Below are 16,482 nucleotides of genomic sequence, written 5' to 3' on the forward strand. Positions count from 1 at the left end.
CACACACACACACACACACACACATACATAAAACTGTCTGATATACATTACTCACCTAAGTTTTATGTATGTGTGTGTGTGTGTATATATATATATATATATATATATATATATATATATATATACACACACACACACATACATAAAACTGTCTATATACACACACACACACACACACACACATACATAAAACTGTCTGATATACATTACACTATTAATTCAACTTTCATTCTTAATGACTATATATATATATATATATAGTCATTAAGAATGAAAGTTGAATTAATAGTAATACATTAATGCAGCAAAACATTTCCCAACAAAATAGAAAACAAAAGCACAAGTAGTAAAAAAAAGTAATATCAGAAAATATTAATTTTAAGTCAAATTTACCAAAAACTGTATCCCACAATTGTTGGCCATACATCACCCTTCACATACATCATCTCAGCAAATCACTAAGAAGTTTGCAACTTTCTTATCATTTTCCAAATATTAGCTGAGCTTAAGAGAAAACCATTTTCACTGAACTGCTGGGATTTACACAAAATACATAGTCCAGTATGAACGAAGATTATCTGTCCAATTCGATGCATGTACTTTGCTCCCCACTTTGCCATGCAGGCTGTCATTAAGGAGAGCGATAATTGTTTTCTTATTTATAAAAAACTTTGAGATACTTTTTAGATCATGGCATCACCAGTTAAGAAGTTGAGAAGTTTTAAGATGGGTAAGAACATTTTGGTGACATCTCTATAATCCACTAGAGAACTATCATAATCTATTAACAATAAATCCAATATTGCAGTTATATTGTTAACATAGGAAAATGAAAATGTTCCTTCTGTAATATGTTTACAATTAACCAGAGTTTGGTATCATGATATACCTTGTTATGAAGCTTTTTGAGAAATATTAGCAATGAGTATAAGTTGTAATTTATGAATTAACATATATATTCCAAGAACATATTAATTTGATTCTTAATGACACTTTCAGGTGGATGAACATTGTATGAACCAGAGGCTACTGTCATGTCCCAAGCATCAATCACTCCAATGTTAAGTCCTTTAAAGATGTCTTTGACCAAGAGATATTGAATGTAGCCGTGAAAGTCACTAAATCGCTCTACATCAGTGTTTATTTCCCTGGTATTTTCTGACTTTATGATGACCTTAGTGTCAGGGCTTCTCAAGAAAAGGCCTTCAATTGCCTTCCGTACATTGAGAAGTCTTCTTACAAACAAAGGTAGAGGAAAAGGTCTGAAATGTTGTCCAAGAGCAATGACAATAATTATATGAGGGCCACCAGCAAGCCGGTCAATTTCATGTGTGACAGTAGTATAGTCTTTGAGAGTAAAGAAACTCATAGTCACAAACGGGTGCCCATGCTTCTTCCATTGAATTAAGACCTGCCTCTCCAAGTCTAGAGCTAGCAATTGCTTGTGCCAGCCACTTCCATGAAGATCAAAAAATGTTAAACCTGCAAGAAAGTAAAGACATATTTTTTTAGTAAGATCAAAATCAAATTCTGTTTTCTAAAGATAAAATTGTTACATTTAAAAAATAATCATATTTTCTATGCTATCAAATACCAAGCACAAATCATATTAACTTGTACTCTTAAAGTTTTTTTAAAATAATGTTTTTAGTTTTATTGTTGAAAACTATACATATGCATGTGCTTAAAACTGCAACACAAATTATAAATTCATTTTTGTTTGACAGACAAGTATTTTAAAAAGTAAATTGACTCATAATATATTATATCTTGCATATAACCCATGTATCATGGCTGCCAGAAACACCTTTACACATTTGGTACATTTTACCCCTATATACCATCTCTTTATTTTCTAGTGAAACATTTTTTTTTTTTACAAATCACTTATTTCAAAACATATCTTTTTCATCTTTGCACATACAATATGTTTACATGTACATCTACTAAATGAGATGTTCAAATATCAAGCACATTTATATTTTACTTTATTGTCATTATTTTAAAGCATGAATCAATCTGACATTGTTTTCAGTTATGATACCCTGATCAGCAACAACATTAGAACCACTGACAGATGAAATGAATAACATTGATTATACTGTTACAATGACACCTCTCTGGAGATGAAATATATTTGAAAGCAAGAGAAGAGTCAGTTCTTGAATTTTAATTTATTGAAAGCAGGAAAAAAGATCTGAGTGACTTTTACAAGTGTCCAATAGTGATGGGTAGTTGGGTTAGACAGGGTTAGAGCATCTCCAAAACAGCATGTCTTGTGGTGCGTTCCCAGTATGCAGTAGTTAGAGCCTATCAAAAGTAGTGCAATGAAGAACAACCAGTGGACCGGCGTCAGGGTCATGAGCGCCCAAGTCACAATGATGTATGTGGGGAGCAAAGGCTAATCCATCTGATCAGATCAAACAGAAGAGACCGTGCAGCTCAAATTGCTGAACAACGTAATGCTGGCCGTTATAGGAAGGTGTCAGAACACAGTACATCACAGATTTCTGCATATGGGGCTGCATAGCTGCATTCAGGTCACAATACCCATGATGACCCCTGTCCACCTTCCAAAGCACCTTCAATGGGGATGTGACCATCAGAGCCAGACCATGGAGCAATGGAAGAAGTTGCCTTGTCTGATGAATCACATTTTCTATTTAGATTAGGTGGATGGTCGGGTGCATGTGCTTCATTTATCTGGGGAAGAAATGGCATCAGGATGCACTAAGAAAGCACGCCGGTGTTATATGTTAGGTGTTATGCTATGGGCAATGTTTTTCTGGGAAAACTTGGGTCCTGGAATTAATGTGGACATGTACCACCTGCCTAGAGATTGTGGCAGACCACGTACATCCCTTCATGGCAATGAATCATGGTCAATGGCCTATTTCAGCCACCCTGGAAAAAATGTTCATGAATGATTTGAGGACAAAGAGTACATGGTGTTGCCTTTGCCCCCAAATTCCCCAGATCTCAATCTGATTGAGCATCTGTGGGATGTCATAAAACAACAAATCTGATCCAAGGAGTTCCTACCTTATAACTTGCAGGGCTTAAAGGATCTGCTGCTAATTTCTTGTTGCTAGAAACCACAGGACATGTTCAGAGGTCTTGTGGAGTCCATGCCTCAAAGCATCAGAGCTGTCTTTGCAGTACGAGGGGCACCTACACAATACGAGGCAGGTGCGTTTAATGTTGTGGTGATCAAAGTATAGGCTTGTGCATGCCATGTCAGCTGTTACATTGGGGGGGACGGGACATTTTCCATGCTGTGCAATAAGAGCTTTCAAATTTGTTGGCTTATAAGTTAACCAATCAGAGTGCGCCGCAAGGCAGATAAGGGCATTGGGTAATTTTAAACTTCACTTCTGGTAATATGGGTTTATTATTGACTCCCAAAGGCTTGCATCTTTCTTTTATACAACCAAGAGTTTTTAACCATTTGCCTGCTTGCTGTAAAAAGTATAGTCCAGTCTGTATCAGTACAGGGCCATTCAGTATTAATAACTGAATAACCCCATGCACATTTGCTTTCTTGAGTTTATTTCACCATATTTTGATCACTATGTCCCATATGCTACTAAATTACCTCTATTTTTAACCTTTGTGTCACTATACCGAACTCCCTCTAGCATGTAAGCTCATTGAGCAGGCCCTCAACCCCTCTGTTCCTGGGTGCCCACGTGTCTGGTTTACATACATAGAAACATAGAAACATAGAATGTGACGGCAGATAAGAACCATTCGGCCCATCTAGTCTGCCCAGTTTTCTAAATACTTTCATTAGTCCCTGGCCTTATCTTATAGTTAGGATAGCCTTATGCCTATCCCACGCATGCTTAAACTCCTTTACTGTGTTAACCTCTACCACTTCAGCTGGAAGGCTATTCCATGCATCCACTACCCTCTCAGTAAAGTAATACTTCCTGATATTATTTTTAAACCTTTGTCCCTCTAATTTAAGACTATGTCCTCTTGTTGTGGTAGTTAGTCTGTTAGTCCACCCATTGTACAGGGCAACAGAATTTGCTGGCGCTATATAAATAATAAAATAGTAATCATTTGAATGTTTTAAAATACCTGATTCCCTTAGCTGAACTACTGGTCACTCTCTCCCAGTTTATGTCCCAATAATTAAAATCTTCAATAATTAAACTGCTATGTTTCACTGAGGGTTAATCCAGCCTCTAGTGGCTGTCTCACTAACAGCCGCTAGAGGAGCTTCCGCGATTCTAAGACACTGAACGTCCATAGGAAAGCATTGAGCAATGCTTTCCTATGGGCGATTTGAATGCACGCACCGCTCTTGCCGTGCATGTGCATTCGGAACTGAGAGACGGAGGGATCCCCAGCGCCAAGGGAGTCCGGTGCTGGAGAAAGGTAAATCGCTGAAGACACACACACACACACACACTCTCACGAACAGACGCATACACACTAGCTAACAGACACACACATTTACTGACAGAGACACACTCAGCGACAGACATACATACACACTCACTTACAAAACATACTCTCACTGACAAACACACCCTCACTAACAGACATCAAACAGACTCACTAACACACACACACAAACTGTAGCGTTACTTACCTTATCCGGGGGCCGGCCGCGGTCCTCTCTTCAAGCCGCGCGCGGTCCTGCGGCTGCACGAGCCGCGCGCGGCTCATCCGACTCTCCTAAGAGGAAGACGGGCAGTGACCGCGAGATGCAGTCACGTGTCCCGCCTGCAGCTAAGAGCGCGCCGCGAGTCTCGGGCGCGCTCTTAAAGAGACAGTGGGAGCCTAAATTGCAAAAAGGCTCCCATTGGCTCCTGTCATGCCAATCACCCCATACACTTACCTGTTGGGGGTGTGGAAGTGACAGGAGCCAATCACATTAGTTTGAAGGCTACTTATACTTACCCTTTTCCCTTAGTTCCTTGCCCTATCGTGGTTTCTGCTACAGTTCCCTTTAGTGCTTGTTGTGTTCAGTTGTGTTTCTCCGTATTTGACCTTGGCTTTGTATTCTGACTTCGTTTTCGCTTTATCCTTGTCTGTTCTGTTTGCCGGCTTGCTGATTCCTGTGTACCAGACCCCAGCTAGTTCTCGTTTACGCTGTCTCTTTGTGCCCTTAACCTCGGATCGTTCCTGACTCTGTACTTCTCCTATTACGTCGAGTCCGGTCACTCTAAGGTCCGGTAGACGTATCTCTCCTCTGTGCTGTCTTCTGTTTGGCAGGATCCTGCGTGTAGGGGTATATTCTTGCTACACAAACACACTCAGCAACAGACACACAGTAACACACCCACTGACACTCACTAGCAGACACACTCACTAGCAGACACACACACTAACACTCACACTAACACTCACGCTAACACACACACTAACACTCACACTAACTCACACTAACACTCACACTAACACACTAACACTCACACTAACACACTAACACTCACACTAACACACGCACACTAACACACACTAACACTCACACTAACACACACTAACACACACACACTAACACACATACTCACACTTACAGTAACACTAACACACACACTAACACGTTTTTTTTTAATTTAATCCCCCCAGCCTCCTTACCTCTTGGAGTGCTGAGGGGATTCCTTGGGGTCCAGTGGTGTCACCCCACGGCTGGTCCTGCGGGCGCGTGAGGGAGCACTCTCCCCTGAGTGCTTCCTCTTCAACTCCCTCGCGTGCCGCGTAGGGATGCCGGCACCGGAAGATGACGTTATCTTCCAGCTCCGGTATCAGTACGGTGCGTGAGGGAGCTGAAGAGGAAGCACTCAGGGGAGAGTGCTCCCTCGCGCGCCCGCAGGACCGGCCGTGGGGCAACAGCAGGGCCAGCCTTGGGGGGCCCGGAGCTGGCCGGCTCCTGGGCCCTCCAGGAGAAGAGGCTGGCCACAGTGCCTACATATCGGGTCGCAGGGGCGGCCTGGTGGGCCGGGCTGGTCGCAACCGCGATCCCTGTGACCCTGGTATGTACGCCACTGGTCTAGGTGCTGTAGAGAGTGTGTGCATAAGGAACATAGTGTGTATATAGGGGATGTAGCGAGTGTGTGCATACGGGCTGTAGTGTGTGTGTGCATAGGTGATGTAGTGTGTGTAGGGGTTGTAGAGTGTGTGCTTAGGGAATGTAGTATGTGCATAGGGGATCCAGAGTGTGTATGTCAGAAATGTAGTGTGTGTAGATGATCTAGTGTGTGTTTGAAGGGCCCAGAGTATGTATAGGAGATCTAGTGAGTGTGTATGTGTAGAGGATTCAGAGTGTATATAGGGATCTAGTGTGTGTATATGTGTAGATGATCCAGAGTTGGGCAAGGGATCTAGTATGTGTCTAAAATGTAATGTGTTTAGGGGTGCAATATGTGTGTGTGAGGGGTTCTGTAGTATATATACATATATGTTTGGAAGTAGTGTGTGTGTGTGAGTGGTGCAGTGTTTGGGGGCTGCTGTGTGTATGTGTGAGGTGTGCAGTGTGTGTGAAGGGTGTAGTGTATATTTTTGGGGAGTATAGTGTGTGTGAGGATGCTGTGTGTGTGGGTGCAGTGTGTGAGGGTGCTGTGTGTGAGTTGTGCTGTGTGTGTGAGTGAGGGTGCTGTGTGTGGGCAGTGTGTGTGTGAGGGTGCTGTGTGTGTTAGGATGCTGTGTGATGGTGATGTGTGTGTGATGTGTGTTAGGGTCCTGTGTGTGTAAGTGAGAGTGCTGTGTGTGTGTGTGAGGGTGATGTGTGTGTGTGTGCTGTGTGTGTGAGTGAGGACGCTCTATGTGAGAGGATGCTGTGTGTGTGTTGTGTGTTGTGTGTGTGAGAGAGGATGCTGTGTGTGTGTGTGTGTGTGTGTGTGATGGTGCTGTGTGTGTTTGGAGGGATTGTGTGTTGGGGGAGACAGGTTAATGCCAATATATATGTTTTTTTAATAATAAAAATAAACAAAATAAAACGCATTGTATTGTAAACGCATTGCATTGTAGCCTTCTTACTTTTAGCCTGGGAAGGGGGACCATGCTGCCATCCCTGGTGATCCTAGTGGTGAGTGAACTCTAGCCTGTGGGACTGGAGTTCACTCTTACGAGACCCGGAGTGTTGCCATGGCAACGCTCCGGATCTCGCGAGAGGAACCCTGTGGAGCTGCAACATAGAGCTCCTCCAGGTCCTCTCCAGTCTCCCTCCCTCCCTCCCCAGCCGGTGGCTGCATGTAACTGCCTGTGGGCCAGTGAGGGAGATCTTTGATCTTCTCACCAACCCGTCATGGACCTTGACCTCCCCTGCTGGCCTTGGCCCATGGCCATCGCGGCCCCTCAGGCATTTGCCCAGTGTGCCTGATGGGCAGTACGGGCCTGCTGATGACATCATCTGTCTGACTTTCAAATGTTTACCGTAAATTGCTCAATTCACTGCCATTTAGGAGTTAAATCACTTGGTTTATGCAGTCATACCTCTCTGCACATGACTCACACAGCTTTCCTAAACATTTCCTGTAGAGAGATCTAATGTGTAAACTTCCTTTATTGCACATTCCAATGAATTTAGAATTTCTTATCTCATGCTCTGTTAATAGCCTTCTAGAGTCGACTCTGCAGGATTCTCCTGTGTTTGATTAAAGTTCAATTTACAGAGCATGAGATAAAGACTTCTAAAGAAAGTTAACATCTGATTACAAATGAAACCATTTTTCAAGCTAAATGAGTGAGTCACAGCTAGGGTTGGGGTGGCTAGGGATGCATAAAGAGAAACATTTATTTAACTACTAAATGCAAAAGTATTGAGCAATGAAACTGCATGTGCATGAGCTATACACCCAAACTGCTTCGCTAAGCTAAAGTTGTGTTGATGCCTATTGTATCCATTTAATAAAAAAATCTAAACCAATATCTATGTTGAAAGAGTTGGTTATCTTAACCCCTTCACAATGCTTAACAGAAATTTTTGTTTCCATTTTTTACTAAACTTAACACCAGATCACTGTGCTCATGATGATTATAGGGTTAATGTTATGCTGGGTGTTTTGATGCCCAAGATAGACCATCAGCAGCCAATAAAGATGTGCCAGGTCAGAGGTCGCTGTGACATCCAGTCACAGCAATTATGGTGCTGCTGGGACATCTGATCCGCCTTCCCCACCTCTGTGTGAGTTGTGAAATGGAGAGAGATGGATTGTTGGGATACTTTGTACCCCTGCAAAGTAAAAAGTGTTAGACACTATCAAAACCCCCTTCACCCCATTCTTAAAAAAATTAACCCTTCACCTCACATCTGATCACTGCCTGCTGCGATCGGAATACTGATTCCAGTTTTTTAATGTGATCTGATTTTTGTTTTTATTTGCAGTGATTTTTTTTTAACCCTTTAGGGCTATTCGGTTAGCTGAGGGTGGATGTTGGTGTGAAATTGGGGTATGTAGTGCTACATATCCCTAGTTAGGGGTGAAAAGTTAAAAAAAAGTTTTAAAAAGTAAAAAAAAAGGATAACGTAAAAAAAAAACCCATTATTTAGTGAAAGTTTTTTTGACCATGCTTAGGAAGTTTAGTGCCGAGGAGGCCTATAATAATTTAGCAACAGACTAAGAGGAAAGAGACACTGCTTCAGATAGTGACGTTGGTGATGACTGCCAGATAATGCAGGACCCTCAGTATTGGAGGCTGTTTGTATTATAGTTACATAGTTACCATAGGCGTGCGCAGCCTATTGCATTAGGGTGTGCACCCTAAAGCACAAACACACGGCGCATGTGTATATATGTAATATATATTTATATATATATATATATACATACATAAATACACACATAGACACACACACACATACACTGCTGTATGTTTTTGCTGTTGATCCAAAAGAAGGCAAAAAACCTAGTCTGAAGCGCTTCCAATGTTGCAACAAACTAGGAAAAATGTCCTTCTTGACCCCAAAATAGCAGTCCGATATCTCCTTGGATCAAGCAGCTATTACCCCACTAATTAGAAATTATATCCCTGTATGTTATGTTTTTGCAAGTATTATCCAATTGCAGTTTAAACATCTGTATGGATTTTAATAAAACCATCTCTTCAGGCAGAGAATTCCATATCCTTATTGCTCTTTCTGTAAAAAAAACATTTCTTTGCCTTAGATGAAATCTCCTTTCTTCCAGCATAAATGCATGACCTTGTGTCCTATGTATTGCCCTGTTTATGAATAGATTTCCCCGAATATATTTGTATAATGTTATCATATCCCCTCTGAGGCGCCATTTTTCCAAAATAAAGAGATTACAATTTTTTAACCTTAGTCAAATATATCATCTTTTGGTTGAATGAAGGGTCAATTTGTTTTATGGATTGAATTGCTATTTACTGTGGTGAAGGTGGGGCTGAAACTCCGTGGCGAGGTATATAGGCTACAAGCGGGACATTTTTTGTCATAACAATTTAATTGTGTGTACCGGTGTCTGCGTACTTGCCCCCTATTGCTTTCTATGGATTGTCTGACAGATCAAAATTGGCATTAGCCAAAAGGCTTATCTGTCTGAAAGGCCCACATTGCAGTAATACTATTATGTAGCTACTTTTACTACATAATCACACAGTAATACAATAATGTAGTGTTTTAAACCATGAAATAGAGGGCGTGCTGTACCAAAATTAGAACGAGTTTCAGGGTTATATTTGCACAAGCATTCAGTGTACAGAATATTTTGGATCAGGAAAAAAATTTGAACAAGAAAAAAATTCTGCTCATACCAACTAAGAGGAATTAGAGGTAAATTTACCCATTTAACATCCACAAATATCTGTCAAAGGTACACACGGGGGCAGTGGCGTACTAAGGGGGGGTGGAGGGGGTGGTCCGCCCCGGGTGCCACCAGGGTGGGGGATGCCATGACCCTGGTCTGGGAGCTGGAGCCCCATCGTAGTTAGGGTGCCGTGCGGCCAGAACAGCTCACACACGCAAAGATCAGCTGAACTGGCTGCACGGAGGTAGAGTGGGGGCGGAGCTAAGCAAAATAGGGGCGGAGCCAAACAGGCAGCAGGGGCGGGGTTTAAAACGCCCATTACCCGCTGCTGTTACTGCTGCACCTGGAGGTGCAGCAAGATGGAATCCCTGCCTCTCCACCTAACAGGCTCCAGGGAAGGACTTCAGGGAATCCACTTCTCCTCCAGCTCATGTCTGTAAGTAATAGTGTGTGTGTATGTGTGTGTGTGACTGTGTCTGTAAAACTGTCTGCCTGTAACTGTGTATTTGTGTGTGAACTGCATGCCTGTAAGAGTGTGTTTGTGTGTGTGTGTGTGTGTTTGTGTGTGTGTGTCTGCATGCATGTAACTGTGTGTGTGTGTGTGTGTGTCTGTCTGTCTGTAAATGTGTGTGTCTGTCTGCCTGAAACTGTGTGTGTGTGTTTGTGTGTCTGTCTGCCTGTAACTGTCTTTGTGTGACTGTCTGCCTGTAACTGTGTGTGTGTGTGTGTGTGTGTGACTGCATGCCTGTAACTGTGTGTGTGTGACTGCATGCCTGTAACTCTGTGTGTCTATCTGCCTGTAACAGTGTGTGTGTGTGTGTGTGTGTGTGTCTGCCTGTGACTGTGTGATGTTGCCTGTAACTGTGTGTGTGACTGTAACTGTGTATGTGTGTGACTCTCTGCCTGTGACTGTGTGTGTGTGTGTGTGACTGTATATGTGACTGTCTGCCTGTAACTGTGTGTGACTGCCTGGCTATGACTGTGTGTGACTACCTGTAACTGACTGTATGTGTAACTGTCTGCCTATAACTATGTGTTTGACTGTCTGCATGTGACTATGTATGTGTGACTGTCTGGCTGTGACTGTTTGATGTTGCCGTCTGCTGCAGCCTTTTACTTTGTGTGTGTGTGTGTGTGTGTGTGTGTGTGTGTGTGTGTGTGTGACTGTCTGCCTGTGACCGTGTGTGTGTGTGTGTGTGAATGTATATGTGACTGTCTGCCTGTAACTGTGTGTGTGACTGTATGCTTGTAACTGTGTGTGTGACTGTCTGCCTGTAAATGTGTGTGTGGGGCTGCAGGAGTTTTGTATTGGGACAGGAGTCTTTATTAGGGGATTTGTGGAAGGGGGTTGCAGGGATTTTGTAGACGGGGGCAGGACAGGATTTATAGCAGGGGTGGGACAGGGTTTTTGTAGGAGGGGGTGGGGCACACAAGGGTTTTGTAGAAGGGGGCTGACAGCGGTTTTGCAAAGTTTCCAAATTTGTTTAATACATAAAAAAAAAAAAAAAGGAAAACATTTAAAAAATGTTACAAGTTTTTGGGGTTTTTTTGGGGGGGAAAGCCAAGCCCAGGATCCGCCCCGGGTGCCAATGCTCTAGGTACGCCCCTGCATGGGGGTACTGCTGTACTTTTGTGGGGTGGTTTGAAATAGCAACCTGCTAACATGCTCCAACATGGAACACGGACCCATCAACACCATCTGTGAAAATTCACACTTAAAAACTTGAAATGCTCCTGTCTCCTATACAACACTGTAACTTCACAAAATTGTGTCTAGGCCATTCATTTGGCTTATTGTTTTACTCAGAAGATGTAACTGAGCATAATTTGGGGGTATTTATCACAGTGGCACATATCAAATGTACAAAATACCCAGCCAATATGTGAATGCATGAAAAAATGCAATTTGTTTTTTACCACAAACACTGGCATAAATTGTTGTAAACATGGAGGCAAGTTAAGGCACAACATATGCCATATGAGTTACCCTGATAGTGCATAACTGAGAATATTATGAAGAAAAGCAGGTTGCCAACCCCATGTCAGTGCAATTGTAATACCATTGTTGCTTGATTTTTCGTTGATTAGAGACAATGGTTTATATAAGAAAGGTTGCACAATAAAGGAGTTACTGCTTGGAATTAAAAGTGATTCCAGGCATCATGGTACTTGTAATGTGCTCTTTAGAAAGAGCATAACATTTTATTTATGCATTGTGTTAGCAAAAATATAGATAAGAATACAAATATTTAAATATATATCTTCATCCCAACTGACAGGATGGTTCTTCCATCAAAAGAGCATGAATTTGTTTTTCTCTTAATAGAGAACTTCTGCTGTGTGCATGTAGCCAGGATTGTGCAGTAAAAAAACTGGTCTCTACCAGAAGAATCTAATCAATCTTAGAGGAAACTCAGTTCTTTTACAAGCTGCACACATTTTACAGTTTGTAAATAAAAGTGAAAAATAGAGTGAGAAAATAACCTTTACAGAATTCAAATCTAAAATTACACAAAAGATATAAAAGAAATGGTGTTTTGTCTTGTCATTCAACTAATGTGCTATATCTCCTCTGGTGTCCGTCTAGTTTACAGTATTACGACAAAAACCCACATACTAGAACATGTAGGGAATATCCAGAGGGGTTATCTTAAACACAGTGTCTCAGCGATGCTCCTAGTGCTCACCAAGGACCATCAGCACCACACCAGACACCATAAGCACTGCAGACCCCACAAACAGCCACCGCTTGGTTGGGGTCTCGCCGTCTCCTACCCCCCCTGGACCTACAAGGCTCCAGGTTCCAGTGGGTGAACCTCTCTTCCTTCAGAGAGCATAGCAGGAATAGCTCTTACAAGAGGGAGTATGATGGTCATAGCAATCCCTTGTAGTGATTATAGCAGTTCCCCACAACACGAGACGTGGCTGCGTGTTGAGGGTAAGAAGGTCTAAAGGTTTATTGGTACAGCTTGGATTTTTATACAACTTTTCAGGCCAGAGGAACGCCCACTGGACCTGATAGGGAACTGGGACACAAGGGACACAAACCAATAAAAACAGTGTAACAATGTCTGACACTCCCACATACAGTAAACAATCCCTCCCCTCTGCCTGTGATATAATGAAGGTTGTTAATGCATTAACTATATTATCCACAGGCAGAAAAACACACATTTTACACAAAGTAAAGAAAACACCCCAAAACACAACATATCCCCATACAAGTCACATCCCCTGATAGCCCTGATCTGAGTGAACAACATATCCAAAATTCACCCAGGTCAGAGCAGGGGTTGAATAAATTCCTGGAAGTCTCTTTTTGACCGACCGCACGCATGTTTTCATGCCCCAAAAAGTTCTGTTTGTGGGGACTTAGTTGAACTTAGCTGGAGGTGGAAATCCCAGCGGTGTTCGTGCCGTCGAGTGTCCGATTTGAGTTCCATGAACTTGATGATAAAACACTGCTGAACCCGTTTGACTAAATTAAATGGCCGCTGCCACGTGTTCGAATGTCAAATGGCGGCCACTTCGACAACTTCAACACTTCGGCTGTATCCGAAGTGCCACTTCGACTACTTTGACTGTAGCCGAAGTGCCCCTTTGAAAAGGTAAATTTGTTCCAATAGAAGTAAAAGAGGCAGAAACAGTGCCTTAGAACCAAATAAGTTACAGGGGCCATAGTCACATGGTAAAAGGCTGGCAAGTAGTCCTCTCCAAAACCCAGTGGCGAAGTGACTTTTGTCACAATAATAAAGATCCCTCATGTTTACATTTTGTGACCTTTTTAGAAGAAAAAAATTAATTGTTGAGGAAAAGACAATTCCAGGGAACTTAGCAAGGTGGAAAGTAAATAGATTTTTGAATTACAAACTTTAAGCCCTTATGGCTTGAATTTAGATTTTAAATGAATCAATTTTTTATAAAATAAATATATATTTGTGTTCTGGACCATCTCAGTTCGGGGCCATCTCAGTTATGAAATTAATTGAGATAAAGTTTTTTACCTTTAATAAGCAACGTCGATTGAGGTGTGCCGATACCGATGTAGGTGATAGGCCTGTAAATAAAGTGGGCAAAAGGAATACCAATCTTGCTCAAAATATATTTATTATGAAACAGCATGTTATAGTACATACATATTTATGAGGACATCTTAACGAATGCCCTTTGTATTTCCTGTGCTGCTTGGGGTTTATATACTATGTAAACTGATGACTTCCAGCGACCTAAGGTCTTGATAACATGGACTGGAATTGTAGTGGGGTAGAAGTATTACCGTATATACTCGAGTATAAGCCGACCCGAATATAAGCCGAGGCCCCTAATTTTACCCCCAAAAACTGGGAAAACTTATTGACTCGAGTATAAGACTAGGGTGGGAAATGCAGCAGCTGCTGGTAAATTTCTAAATAAAATTAGATCCTTAAAAAATTATATTAATTGAATATTTATTTACAGTGTGTGTATATAATGAATGCAGTGTGTGTATGAGAATACAGTGTGTGTATGAGAATGCAGTGTGTATGTATGAGAATGCAGTGTGTATGTATGAGAATGCAGTGTGTGTATGAGTGCAGTGTGTATATGAATGCAGTGTGTGTATATGAATGCTGTGTATGAGTGCAGTGTGTGTATGAGTGCAGTGTGTGTGTATGAATGCAGTGTGTGTGTATGAGGATGCTGTGTGTATGAGTGCAGTGTGTGTGTATGAATGCAGTGTGTGTGTATGAATGCAGTGTGTGTGTATGAATGCAGTGTGTGTGTATGAATGCAGTGTGTGTGTATGAATGCTGTGTGTATGAGTGCAGTGTGTGTGTATGAGAATGCTGTGTGTATGAGTGCAGTGTGTGTGTATGAGTGCAGTGTGTGTGTATGAATGCAGTGTGTGTGTATGAATGCAGTGTGTGTGTATGAATGCAGTGTGTGTGTATGAATGCAGTGTGTGTGTATGAATGCTGTGTGTGTGTATGAGTGCAGTGTGTGTGTATGAGAATGCTGTGTGTATGAGTGCTGTGTGTGTGCATGAATGCAGTGTGTGTGCATGAATGCAGTGTGTATGAATGCAGTGTGTGTGCATGAATGCAGTGTGTGTGTGTGTATGAATGCAGTGTGTGTATGTGTGTGTGTAATGCAGAGTGTGATGCAGAGCCTTGGTGGGGGGTGGGCATTTTTATTTTTTAATTATTATTTTAATATTTTTTTGTTTCATTAAATTTTTTTATTATTATTATTTTTGTATTTTATTATTATTTTTTATTTTATTATTATTTTTATTTTATTATTTTTATTTTTTTTATTATTATTAATATATATATACACATTTTTTGTCCCCCCTCCCTGCTTGCTAGCTGGCCAGGGAGGGGGGCTCTCCTTCCCTGGTGGTCCAGTGGATGTGCACTGTGTAGGAGGGGGCTGTGGGGGCTGCAGAGAGATGTTACTTACCTTTCCTGCAGCTCCTGTCAGCTCTCTCCTCCTCTGCCGGTCCGTTCAGCACCTCGGTCAGCGCCCAGTGTAAATCTCGCGAGAGCCGCGGCTCTCGCGAGATTTACACTGTGAGCTGACAGAAGAGTTGAACGGACCGGCAGAGGAGGAGGAGAGAGCTGACAGGAGCTGCAGGAAAGGTAAGTAACATCTCTCTGCAGCCCCCACAGCCCCCAGTCTGTATTATGGCAATGCAAATTGCCATAATACAGACTCTGACTCGAGTATAAGCCGAGTTGGGGTTTTTCAGCACAAAAAATGTGCTGAAAAACTCGGCTTATACTCGAGTATATACGGTAACTGCAATAACTCCGCTAGTAGACTTAATCAGCATTCAAGAGAAGCGTAGCGAGCCAATCCCATTCCAATTTCCCAACAACTGGACAATACACAGCTTTGGGAGTTTTTATTGAGCCACAGCTGGCTTTTATACAATTCCCCATGCAAGGGGTTTCTTTAATTACAGTCCAGGGGTTTTCCCCTGGTGGACCTTGTTGGGAATAGGCAACAAAGGCACATTTCCCAGACTCCTTTTCTGTACTTGGAAAAAAATTGCGTAAGGACAATGATAAAACATGATAACTCCCATAATATTAATCAGAACTCAACAAAAGACACTTCACCGAATAGCAGGGATCTGAGCGCAAACTCTGTCAAAATACCGCTCAGATACATTTGGTACAACAGGAACGCCATTCGAGTGAAGGTTAAACCGGTCAACCACGAGGCAAAGCCCCAAAACAGTTCCATGTGGTTGTATGCTTTGACCGGTTTTCTTTCGGGAGTTTTCACTATGACACTAACGAATACAATTGTTCATGAAATGGGTAGTCGTGTGCCTGGTGTTCATTTATTCAATTCAGTTGAATGCCACTCTTTCTAGACGAAGGGAAATGAGCGCACGAACAAGATGGAAGTACATCGTGTTTGTGCGGTCGAGTGTCCGATTATAGTTCCATGCACTCGACGACCAAACAACGCTGTGCGTTTGTGCGCAAAGATGGCCACCGCCACGTGTTCGGTCATACGAACGGCGACCACCCATCCGACCATATAGAACTTTGTGGTTTTCTGGTGTTACAATAGTCAATTTGAGGCACATGACTCCTTTGGGTGGTCTCCACATTCAGTGGTTGGTTCAACTGATGAACATTATATCCATATTCTGTTCGGGAACCTCAAATAGTTGAACCAACTCAGCCTCTTATACAAATAAGTGGCTAGTTTTGCCACAGGAATGTCTTGGCTTTAGGCTGTAGATGCTGCCCCTATCCTA

The 16,482-nt window shown here is 42.2% G+C and overlaps 1 protein-coding gene across 1 annotated transcript in view; it reads right to left on the reverse strand.

Moving 5' to 3' along the window:
* Positions 1–668: 668 nt before the first annotated feature.
* The window catches only part of LOC134568671 (NXPE family member 1-like), a 109,371-nt gene continuing 93,557 nt past the window's right edge, over positions 669–16,482 (reverse strand). The window contains exon 6 of the mRNA XM_063427321.1: positions 669–1,482. Within this exon, the coding sequence (XP_063283391.1) occupies positions 947–1,482 (536 nt within the window). The 3' untranslated portion in view covers positions 669–946. The remainder of the gene's footprint in view (positions 1,483–16,482) is intronic.

Source organism: Pelobates fuscus, chromosome 7, assembly GCF_036172605.1.
Source record: "Pelobates fuscus isolate aPelFus1 chromosome 7, aPelFus1.pri, whole genome shotgun sequence".
NCBI lineage: Eukaryota > Metazoa > Chordata > Amphibia > Anura > Pelobatidae > Pelobates > Pelobates fuscus.